We start from the raw sequence: 12,199 nt of genomic DNA, 5'->3' as shown, positions 1-12,199 counted from the left end.
GAAAGCCGCCTCTTCGGCGCATGCACGACAGCCTACAAGCCAGAGAACGTCTGCCCTCTAGCGGTGCCGGCTGTTCTACACAGGAAACTTGCCATTATTCTATGTTTCTGCTTTCAGAGCTAGTTATTACTTACATTATTACAAAAAACAGTAATAATTGAATGCAGTAACAATAATTTATGATAATAAAGAGTGGACACATAATCCTACAGATACAACTGGCCCTTTGAGGGTGACCAAACTGCTGATGCGGCCCCCGATGAATTTGAGTTTGACACCCCTGCTCTTGCTGTTCTGGCTTCTGGGATAGCTGCGCAGCCTGCATTCGCTCCATAAGACGCACACACATTTCCTCTAACTTTTTAGGAGGGAAAAAGTGAGTCTTATAGAGCAAAAAATATGGTAATTGTTTTGCAGTATGCAAATTACCCAATGACACTCCGTTTCAGAACCTACCGCTGGCAATAGCTTGTCGGCTTCTTGGTAAGGCTCCAGAATAAGGTTTCCCATTCCCAACCATGGTACTTCCCTCTGCTGACCATGGTGCAGCAACCTAGCATTGTCATCACTGCCATCAACATTTGCTATTAAAAGTATGTCCTAAAAAGGAAGATTTTGCCACGATACATTTGTTTTAGTGTTTTAAGAAGTTTTAAGGGTTGTTGTCAACTTAAGGCTGATACTGCCTCCAACTACAACATCAAGTTTCTCAACACTGTAAGTTTCCATGACCTTTATGCTTGCCTATGGCTGCAACTGATTTTTAGATCGAATTTGCAAAAAGTGTGCACAACGTGCATGTTTTATTTTGTCCGAAACAATTATTTTCTCCGGTGCTTTGTTTTTACGGGTGGGGAAATGCTTTGCCAGACTCTTCTTGTTTTCATTTTTAGTTTTCTGTATTGACCATTAGGGACGCGGGTGGCGCTGTGGGTTAAACCACAGAGCCTAGGACCTGCCGATTGAAAGGTCGGTGGTTCGAATCTCCGCGGTGGGGTGAGCTCCCGTCATTCGGTCCCAGCTGCTGCCTACCTAGCAGTTCGAAAGCCCCCCTAAGTGCAAGTAGATAAATAGGGACTGCTTTCTAGCGGGAAGGTAAACGGCGTTTCCGTGTGCGGCACTGGTGCTGGCTCGCCAGATGCAGCTTCGTCATGCTGGCCACGTGACCCGGAAGTGTCTTCGGACAGCGCCGGCTCCCGGCCTCTTGAGCGAGATGAGCGCGCAACCCTAGAGTCGGTCACGACTGGCCCGTATGGTCAGGGGTACCTTTACCTTTACCTTATTGACCATTAACATTCATGATGGCTTGTAAGCATTTCCCCTAGTTTTAATCTATTGAAATTTTCATGCAAGATAGTGGTGCAAGAGAAGGGAAAGTTGTCTTTTAATTAAAGTGGTATTATCTTTTCAAAATCTTTATACAAGGGCAAAATGTTCATTAACCGTGTACCGGCAGATTGTGTTGAAGGGCTATGATGTGAGGTTATGTGTTTAAATCACTTTGGCTTTATTGGCAGGTTCAATATTCGGCATGTGTGGACGGCGCTTGCTTCACCACCGCAAAAAAAGGATAATTGGTGGAAACAAATCTCTCAGGTACCTCACTTGCAACTTGTAATAATAATAATAAGGATGTTGCTAGATGGAGAATGCAATACTGTGCTATATGGGCCAACGGTCTGAGCTGGTATAAACCAGCCTCTTACATTCCTAGCCCAGTTGTTCTGTTGCATGATAGAAAAATGGATTGATTTGGGTGTATTTCATAGTTCCTCATGAGGTTTGCATGAATTACCCAGAGCAAAAGATTAACACTGCTCCCAAGTAGTGGTTAGGATTATTTCTAATCCCTTCTGACCATGCATAATCATTTGGTCAAAGGGTGAGATTCCTGACAGTCAAGCAATACACGGGCAAATTTAAGAGCGGGGTTTGTGCTCTGTTTTGGTCTTTTGCAAATTGCTGGTGAAAATGCAGTTAACTAGGCAGGACTCATTTGGAATTCCATTCTTGCTCACTCCAATGCCATTCAATGAAGCCTGTAGTTGATCCAGCTCTGTCTTGATTGTTGGGCAGACGCCCTTTTGTATTGCTCACTTCTGCTGTCTTCAGGGTGGGACATATGCAGGGCCGGCTTTACCATTAGGCAGAGTAAGGTGGCCGCCTCAGGCGGCACTTTGCAAAGGACCATGTCACCTGACCCTGCACTGTGTACTCCCTGAGCTAGCCTCTGCTGCTCCAGGTGCATTGGAGGACTGTACCCAGCCCCCAACACCAGAGGTGAAGTACAAGTCAGTTGCTGGGCTGCTTATTGTTCTCTGCACATCTGTGGACATGGAAAGAGCTTCAATGTAAGAGGGCCCAAGTATGGTTTCCAGACAATATTTACTCCATATACATTTTACAGTGGTACCTCGGGTTACATACGCTTCAGGTTACATACTCCGCTAACCCAGAAATAGTGCTTCAGGTTAAGAACTTTGCTTCAGGATGAGAACAGAAATTGTGCTCCGGCGGTGCGACAGCAGCAGGAGGCCCCATTAGCTAAAGTGGTGCTTCAGGTTAAGAACAGTTTCAGGTTAAGTACAGACCTCTGGAACGAATTAAGTACTTAACCCGAGGTACCACTGTATTTAGAAATTAAGCCGTACCACATGACATAAGTTTTTGAAATAATGTATAAGTGATTTAAACTGCAAAAAGGCACAAAAGGAGCAAAAGGAGCAAGAACGGCCCGAAAAGAACAGGAAAACTGCAAAAATGGCATGAAAAGAGCAGGAAAACAGCTAGCGGTCCTAGGAGTCTTTGCTGCTGCAATCCCAGGAGCCTTTGCACCGACCTTCAAGGCCTGTGAAGAGTTGGAGTTTGAGAAAAGAGGTTTGGAGGGAGCGATTGTAGTTGGGCGGATTTTTGGCAGAGTTCGGCTTTTTAGATATTGTTCCTCCCTATAAGCGATTTCACGTATACATGCGCTACCCAGGAACGTAACCCCTGCGTAATACGCTTGTATTCATCCCTTGCCGAAAAAACTAAACAGACAGCAACAGTTTCCCTACACACCTTCCACTGAGTTCTCGCATCAATCAAAAGCTCCAGTGCTGAACTAACAAATAACTAACCAGTAATCATGTATAGGTGGGACGCGGGTGGTGCTGTGGTCTAAACCACAGAGCCTAGGGCTTGCCGATCAGAAGGTCAGTGGTTCAAATCCCCACGACGGGGTGAGCTCCCATTGCCCGGTCCTTGCTCCTGGCAACCTAGGAGTTCGAAAGCACATCAAAGTGCAACTAGATAAATAGGTACCGCTCCGGCGGGAAGGTAAACGGCTTTTCCGTGCGCTGCTCAGAAGCGGCTTAGTCATGCTAGTCACATGACCCAGAAGCTGTACGCTGGCTCCCTCAGCCAGTAAAGCGAGTTGAGCGCTGCAACCCCATAGTTGTTCGCGACTGGACCTAATGGTCAGAGGTCTCTTTACCTTTAATCATGTATACAGAAATGGGTCCACTAAATGAAAACAACCCAGTAGCAGCAGGAAAAACAGGAATCACCCATTGCCTCCCTGCCTGGGGCAATACAGACACCCTCTCCCTTCTTTTCACGTAGGGAGATTAAGCCCCTTCATCACCAAAAGACTTGCACCTTGATTGGTTAAAATATCTATGCATGCTCACAGGCATTCTGACATACGTAAGTGCCAGGAAACGTTCTGATTGGGACTGTTTGTCCGTCCTGAGTTCCATCTGTTTGGCCATGACGCTATGCCTCAGATGTGTCTATCCGGGCTCCTGCTTGCTGTGCCACAGCTGTCTGTACTGAGGTTGTGTTTGTGGCTGCTGGCGCATTGTGCTTTGTATGCATGGTGTGTAGGGTGATGTCATTGGGTCGTTTGGGCATTGCTGTGCATTGATCGGCTCCTTTCATGCATGGCTAATGTGACAGCAGGGATGCACAACGCAGTGGTCGGTGGGTGGCATCAGAATTGCCAAGGGCACCGAGGGAATGTCTGCCAGTTTTTCTATGCTGATTCTCCTTTAAAGCAAGTTTTATCTTGTTGTCTACTTTGTCGCTTAAGATTGTGGCTACATTATGCCAGTGTTGTGACATTGTTTGCAGCCACTGGTGTAGCAATACCATACAACTGCACTGCCCAGCTGCAGTTCTAAGCACCCTTACTAGAGAGTAAATGGAACTGAATTCAGTGGAATTTAAAGGTTAAGGGACCCCTGACCTTTAGGTCCAGCCGCGGACGACTCTGAGGTTGCTGCGCTCATCTCGCTTTACTGGCCGAGGGAGCTGGCATACAGCTTCTGGGTCATGTGTCCAGCATAACTAAGCCACTTCTGGCGAACCAGAGCAGCGCACGGAAACGCCGTTTACCTTCACGCCAGAGTGGTACCTATTTAACTACTTGCACTTTGACGTGTTTTCAAACTGCTAGGTTGGCAGGAGCTGGAACCAAGCAATCGGAGCTCACCCCGTCGCGGGGATTTGAACCGCCGACCTTCTGATCGGCAAGCCCTAGTAAGAAATAGTATCATGCATATACTTCTTTGGAACTGAATGGTACTCTCTTCTCGGAAATAAGTTGACAGGCAGGAAAATGCTTGGCCAATCTAGGTAATTGCTCCTCCGTGTCCTTTCCCACAGAGCAGAGTCTATTCAGTAAAGTTATACCGGGGAGCTTGGGACAGTGAGGGGAAGATGGTTCAAATGCAAGTGATGGGAAACTCAAGCCAAATTAAAAAAATACAAGTGAGATCTTGCATTTGAGCCTGTACTGTGTCAACGATGGTGATGACAAAAACATAAACCCTTTTCTGCCAGTATTGCATTTATGCAGTGCCACCCAGTGGAGTTACTTTGAGTGGTTTGGGGCTCTCTTTAAAACCAGAGGCTGGTTTTAAGAAGCCATAATTGGCACATTGTTTTGGCGGTGTGTTTTGAGAATGAAAAAAAATATATGCTGGCATCCATCATGATTTGGATGCTTTGGGCAGACTCCAGCCATAATTTATTGAATGAATTTCATTACTGAGGACTAAGGTTATAACAGAAAAGTTGCTTGTAGGAATGCGATATATTGCCTATTTGCTTGCTCTGTGCACCTCTTGGCTCATAAGACTGGGAAGAAGAGGGATGGCTTACTGAGCCCAGTAGGCATTTAATGCCTTGTTATGAAAGGAGGCAGTTTTGAAACCACTCTGAAAGCAATGGTCTCTGAACTCTGATTATTTTTCCAAGCGTCTTCAGGTTGGATTTGGGGGCAAGGTGTTTGCATATGTCTAGGGATTCTTAGATTCCTTTATCTAGATCCATTTTGGTCCAGATTTGGTACTGAAACTGCCTTGGCTGTCTTGTTGGATGACCTGAGTGCTGTGGCAGGACCTAAGCAGGTGCATTCTCTTTGCATCCTCTTATTGCCTTTTTCGCGAGCCTTCAGTTGAATACCCTTAGTGATGACCTCTGGCTGTCTGTACTTGTACAGCACCAAACACCAATGAGCTCATTTCAGTGCTGCTAGCAGTCATGATATTTATGCTGGTGATGCTCACTTTACTCTAGAAGGTTGTGCCACTAGCTAACAGAGTTTCTTTCAGAAAAAACGCAAATTAATGAAGCACGGAGCATCCTTCACATAACCCTTCCTTCTGTCCTTATTTCGTCTACCTCTGTATTTTTCACGTTGCCTCCCATTTCTCTTTCAGAGGAGGCTGGCCTTGGCAGGTCTCGCTACGTCTAAAGGGGTTTCACAGAGATGCTCGCCTGCTGTGTGGAGCGACTCTCATCAGCAACTGCTGGGTGCTGACGGCAGCACATTGCTTCAAAAGGTAACAGGCTGTTTGCAAATAAAAGAGTCCTTAAAGTGCAGAAGTGCAAAGCACGGTTGCCATTCTGTCCCCAACTCAAAACCGTCAACCTATGGCCCTCGCCTAAAATACCTACCTAAGTAAAGAGAGCCCACGATTGGCCACCTTTTGTGAACACAAGAGAGTGGCATTCTTGAGATGGTGATCTTGTATATTCACATTAGTGCCATCAGTTAACGTGATGCTTTGCAGAATATCATGAACAGAAAAGCTGGGTCTGTGCCCAGGGAGACTGCAATCTAAATTTCAACGCTGAACAAGAAAAGGAGAAAAAGGTGAGTCATCTCTATGGATGAATAATGGACTGACTGATCATTCTCTCATGGCCAGGTTTGGAGTAGATGTACGGCGCTACCTGCTGCGTGTGGGAGACCACCACACTGGTGTGAGGGACGAGTTCGAGAGAGAGCTGCCGGTGGAGAAGATTGTCCTTCATAGGAACTACCAGTCTAGCAGCAACGACAATGACATTGCTTTAGTCAGAATTCGGGGCAAAAGCGGCAGCTGTCTTTCCTTCAGCCACCATGTCCTTCCTGTCTGCCTTCCTGAGAGGAAGGAGAAGTCTTCTATAGATAGACAGGCCTGTGTCATATCTGGCTGGGGAGATACAGGTACGTTGTAGATTGTGTCAGGATTTTTCACATGGAAAGAGATAGTAAGATTTGGGGTGTCTGTTCTACCCAGCTTTGGATAATCTTTTAGGGTGCTCACTATATAGAGACAAATACACCATCAAATTAAAGCATAAAACAAGCTGATTTGCAGGAAAAACAGTCTTTTTGCCAAATTCATTTTAAATTATGTTAAAGAAAAAGACTGAGGTAAACACAGTCCGCACTAGCCGTTGGCTGAGAACTCTGGCAATTAATTTAAATACCCTCCCTGCTCATCTGATAGGGCATTTATTGAGATATTTGCAAACATTCCAGTTGTTGGAAGGTTTAAAAATTGCCAACGTATAAGGCCTGGGAACAGATGTACCCATTTGCCACTGTTGGGAAATAGAGGGATAGGCAACGCCATCAAATGTGCTGATTAGACTGAGTGTATGACTGCGATGTCTCTGTATCATAGCAGTATGTGAACTACATGTGTAAATACTGTGTGTATTTGCTAAGTGCTTGGGAAGATGTTGGAGTGTATGAAGGAAGAATGGGCACAGGAAAGGCCGTGCACAGGAAATCTACCCACAAATTTATGCAGGTTTCTGTTTCTGTTTTCATAGTTGCAAAGTTTAAGAGGGATAATCCCAGATAGGCACTACTGAAAAGGCTGCCAGCTACCCTGGTGTTATAGAACTCTGCAGATGATCACATAATACACATGGATTATTCCCAGATCTCAGTTTGCATGTCCCCAGATCACCCTGATTCTTTTCCTATGATCAGCAGCATGTAGGAAGTAGTGCTCCAGCAACCACTGCAAGATCGATCACTCTGCTCTACAAGGATTTGGGCAGTTCACTTTGCAGAATTAATGTATGCCTAGACACATGATAGGGACGCGGGTGGTGCTGTAGGTTAAACCACAGAGCCTAGGAGTTGCAGATCAGAAGGTCGGCGGTTCGAATCCCTGCGACGGGGTGAGCTCCCGTTGCTCGGTCCCAGCTCCTGCCAACCTAGCAGTTCGAAAGCACATCAAAGTGCAAGTAGATAAATAGGTACCGCTCTAGCGGGAAGGTAAACGGTGTTTCCGTGTGCTGCTCTGGTTCGCCAGAAGCAGCTTAGTCATGCTGGCCACATGACCTGGAAGCTGTACGCCAGCTCCCTCAGCCAATAAAGCGAGATGAGCGCCGCAACCCCAGAGTTGGTCACAACTGGACCTAATGGTCAGGGGTCCCTTTACCTTTAGACACATGATGCTAGTTACAGCTAACCTTTGTGTATCCTGTCTTCTAAACACATCCAGCATTTTGCCAGCTTTTTATTTAAACCTGCTCCCCTGCCCCATAAAAACACATTACAGTCATACCTTGGTTGTCAAACAGAATCCGTTCCGGAAGTCCGTTCGACTTCTGAAAACGTTCAGCAACCAAGGCACGGCTTCCGATTGGCTGCAGGAGCTTCCTGCACTCAGTTAGAAGCCGAGGAAGCCCTGTTGGACGTTCTGCTTCCAAAGTATGTTTGCCAACTGGAACACTCACTTCTGGGTTTGCGGCATTTGGGAACCCAAACGCTCAAGTTGCAAGCTGTCCAGGATCCAAGATACAACTGTATAAGAAGATCACATCAAAATCCACTTCACATTGCATTAAAATACCATCCTGGCCTAGGGAAGGATATATTTTTTTCTGTGTGTTAACCTAATGAAAATTGTGCAGGAGAACAATGGTTGTGTTTGGTGGGTAGGATTTTTGGTTATCTGAGCTGCACTAGATATATAACCTATTATTGTTTCAGGGAGGTCATACTCAAGGACGTTACTCCAGGGCTCGGTGCCCCTACTCCCAAGAAGAGTGTGCAAATCCCGTTATGGAAAGAAGTTCACTAATCGTATGCTGTGCGCTGGAAACATTTCTGAAGATAACCGGGTGGACAGCTGTCAGGGGGATAGTGGGGGTCCGCTAATGTGTCAAAGGTCAGGTGGACACTGGGTAATTCTAGGGATCACTTCCTGGGGATATGGGTGTGGGCGAAAAGACTCTCCTGGTGTTTACACAAAAGTCAGCAAATTTGTGCCCTGGATCAAGAAGGTGACCAAACTGATATAAGACCATTCAATCCAAAGATGGATTTGTGTTGTTTTACTCAGCAGTATTTGGGCAGTGGCTTAGAAGAATGTCTTCATTTTGTCTCTGGTTGGGTGTCTGTTTTTTGCTGGTACCTAAACAAGGTTCGTTTGCAAGCGGGCAGCAAGAAAATATTTTACGCTACTGATAGGAGAAGGTGAATGAAAATTGAACATCCTTGTGGCTGATGTATTCATACCAAGTTCTGTTTATTGAAAGAACAAGTGGTGGCAATGCCACTCTTTCCAAAAGAGCTGCAACACTTCTTCAGGGCACAGGGGAGAATGGGCTTGGTCATATTCCATGGTGCTGCTAAATGGAATATTTCTTATGGAGTGTCCATTCACACAAACTTCTACTCTTGCTACCCTTAATTACTCTGTACTGTTCACACCAGATCACCTGTATGGTTTCAGCTACCTGCTCTCTTCTGTTTCCACGCACCCTCTCAATCTTTCTTTTTAGGCAGCTATACAGTAAAGGGTGATATTGACTCAATTCAGATATCATGCCAAATCATGGTTTGCAATTAGCTGACAACCCAGAATTAGAAACTGTTGCTGGAAGTGGGATTGCAAACCATGGTTTATGCTAATCTCGGGTTGGTGCGATGCTTGATTTTATAGCTACCACTCTGTCTCTAGAGTCATCTAGAGCAGAAATGGCTAACCTATGGCCCTCCAGATGTTGTTGGACTCCCATCATCCCTGACCACAGGCCATGCTGGCTGGAGCAGCTGGCAGCTGGAGTCTACAACAATAACTGTAGGGTCACAGGTTAGCAACCTCTAGAGGCTGCTGAGCCACAGGAAGAGAAGGCAATGTAGGAACGGATTGCTCTGAGAAAACAAAAATGGATAAAGAGCTTGCAGTGACTTGCCTTTTGTATGCTTGGAAGTTGCAAACATTAGAATATGTTTAATGAAAACCATGATTTGACATGATGTCTGAACTGAGCTATTGTGCTTTTAATGTCACATTGCTCCATTGGTCAGGGAAATTATTTTTTCCATAGAATTTCTGCTTCTCTCACACACTTCTCCTTTCCATATTTTCAATTTTCCCCGTCAGGTCAGTGGGAAAGTTTTAGGATGATGACTGGGAAGATATGCTTGACTTCTCCTCCCCCTCCCTGTTTAACATTTGCCTACATATCTCCTTAACATTATAACATCCCAGATGTTACATATACCAAGAGAACAGTTTTGGAGAGTAGCATTTGAAGTATCTTGCAGCTTTGGAAGACAGGCAGAAGTTTGTGAACAAATGCACCAAGCTAGTGTGGCAGGACAGAGAAACAAAACCTTGAGACAGCCGAAAACATAGTACTTTAAAGTGCTTGTGCCATTTTAACTGAAATGAATGAAACGAAATGTGGCATATTCATTTTATTCCCTCGTTTCTTTCGTAACATATGTACACTCCAGCTGGTCAGCACCATAAGATGCGGAGTTCTGAAATATATACTACCTGGAAACTTTAACTTGCGTCTTCCTAAATGTTTTTTTAAACACATTAGATGCAAATTACCACAGATGTTTGTTTGCGTTTGTGTGTTGTGTGTTACATTGCTGGCTAACTATTGCTTTGTGAGGCAGGCTGTTGGTTCATAGCCCAGAGGGGTCAGATATGAGCTCTTGAAACTGCCTGAATGTTGAGATCTTCTTCAGTAGCCCTTCTGGGCCCGACGTCAGAAACAAGGCAGGTGCTGAGCAGAGAAAGAGCCTGCCCACAGCAGCATTCATCTTTGAAATACCCCCACTCCAGGCTTGTGTGGTGCCAATTTTTTTACATGTCCAGGGTGTTTAAAGATCTGTTTGTACTGTTGGCATCTTGGGAGACAATGGAGAAGTATACCTTTGGAGATCTCATCAAACCATTGGAGAATTACAGTGCCTGCTGTGGCTGTAGAGACTGATACAGGAGAGACACATTTTGTTGCAGCTGGGGCAAATGAAGGCGTCCAGTTGTGCTGATGCACGTGTACCATGGTGTTTCTTCTTTCTATGCTCTTCCCTTTTAAGATACTGTTTTAAGAAAATAATTTGGATTTTTACCTTGCTCTGGTTTTAATATATGGTTTTACCGTTCTGCTGTTTTGTTATTATTATTTATTTTATTGGTTGTTTTATTGTGCATTTTTATTTTTATTTGTCAGGAACCCGTCGTGGTTTAAGTTTCAGATACAAATTTGTGCCATTAATTAGAAATGATTAGGAGATAGTTGGGACTGAGTTTCCCCTGAGCCTGGGAAAGAGAGAGTGGTGGAGGTGGCAGTTTTGGAAGAAACAAAGAGAAAGATTTGAGTTGGCTCCAAGGGGTAACTCTCTGCAGAACAGATATGGGGAAGTACATTTGCTGCCTTGATGGAGTGCCTTTTTGACTCCACTTAGGTTTACTTGTATATTTGTAAATAAACTAAATATGACAAAGAAGAAGAAGAGTTTATGTCTCCAGTTCTTTCTCATTCAAAGGAAATCCACCCTGGGCAGCATTGTCACGGAATTTTTCACCACAACTCAGAATTAACAGCATTATAAAATCATGGTAAGATGTCTATGGTGTATAGCAGGCTTCCTGGGCCCTCCAGATGTTTTTGGTCTATAACTCCCATGATCCCTAGCTAGCAGGGCCAGTGGTCAGGGATGATGGGAATTGTAGTCTCAAAAAATCTGGAGGGCCACGGTTGAGGAAGCCTGGTGTATAGTCCTTGTTAAACTGGGACCCTTATTGGTATTTATTAACTTCAGAGCTTTCCAAACTAGAAAATGTGGCTGTCTTGCCTAATCAAGGGAAAGGCTTTCAGATGAATGTTAGATGGCCACACCCATCCTTTTAATCTGAACTTACGCTCTTATATTCTAATAAATGTAAAAATTTTATTTTTATCATTGGATTTATAAAAGGAAATGAAAATAAAGTTGCTCTCAAGTCTCATATGCAAAGCGCCTCTCAAGTGGAAGAAGACTACTTCTCTCACTGGGAATCCGTTGATAGCATGACCAGTTTTCAGAAACTAGCACATATGTTGATTAATGGTACAGTATTGTATCTTTTGATTAAAATTTTAGCTAGTGCAAAAACAACATAGCACTGTTTGCTTACATCATCCACAAACCGTCCCCTTTTATTCAATTAAAGTCAACACACTATCCCTCCTGCAGCACTATAAAAGACAAGGCACAGTAATTACCAAATTGTCTGTTCTGTGTTATTAGCATGAGGTGTAATTACAGCTGCCAGTGTTAATTACTATCATCTCTTCCTCACAGCCTAGAATGTGCTTTTCAGACAATCTATTCACAAGGGGGGGGGGGTAAAATTCTGAATACCGAAGAACTAAAGGTCTAGTTACTGAATCTCTGTTATCTATTCTATTTGGGAATCCTGTTTGGGTCCAATAGAAGGCTGTAAGGAAAGCACCCAACATTGTTTGAAGAAAAATAAACCATATTTCTTAAAGCCATGACAGTCTCCACTGCATCTTCTTCTATTCTCCAAAGGGACACAGACCCTGTGCCTGGGACACCATGGACTTTTGCCACTGCTCTGTAGAGAGCAACAGGCACCTGACTTTTGTACCAATATACTGGTAGTTGTGGTGT

General features: G+C 44.5%; 1 protein-coding gene across 3 annotated transcripts in view; it reads left to right on the top strand.

Annotated features, from left to right (window-relative positions):
* The window catches only part of LOC309371078 (neurotrypsin-like), a 36,679-nt gene extending 25,596 nt beyond the window's left edge, over positions 1-11,083 (top strand). For 2 of the 3 annotated variants that reach the window (XM_081913590.1, XM_081913589.1), the window contains 4 exons: positions 1,518-1,596; positions 5,706-5,828; positions 6,198-6,478; positions 8,267-11,083. In XM_081913590.1, the coding sequence (XP_081769716.1) occupies positions 1,518-1,596; positions 5,706-5,828; positions 6,198-6,478; positions 8,267-8,577 (794 nt within the window). In that variant the 3' untranslated portion in view covers positions 8,578-11,083. The remainder of the gene's footprint in view (positions 1-1,517; positions 1,597-5,705; positions 5,829-6,197; positions 6,479-8,266) is intronic. The other variant, XM_081913591.1, reaches the window with a different exon arrangement.
* The last annotated feature ends 1,116 nt before the right edge of the window (positions 11,084-12,199 follow it).

The sequence above is a fragment of the Podarcis melisellensis genome (assembly GCF_964234715.1).
Source record: "Podarcis melisellensis genome assembly, chromosome: 5".
NCBI classification, from domain to species: Eukaryota; Metazoa; Chordata; class Lepidosauria; order Squamata; family Lacertidae; genus Podarcis; species Podarcis melisellensis.
The sequence above is the reverse complement of the archived record's forward strand: the minus strand, read 5'-3'. Positions and strand labels throughout refer to the sequence as shown.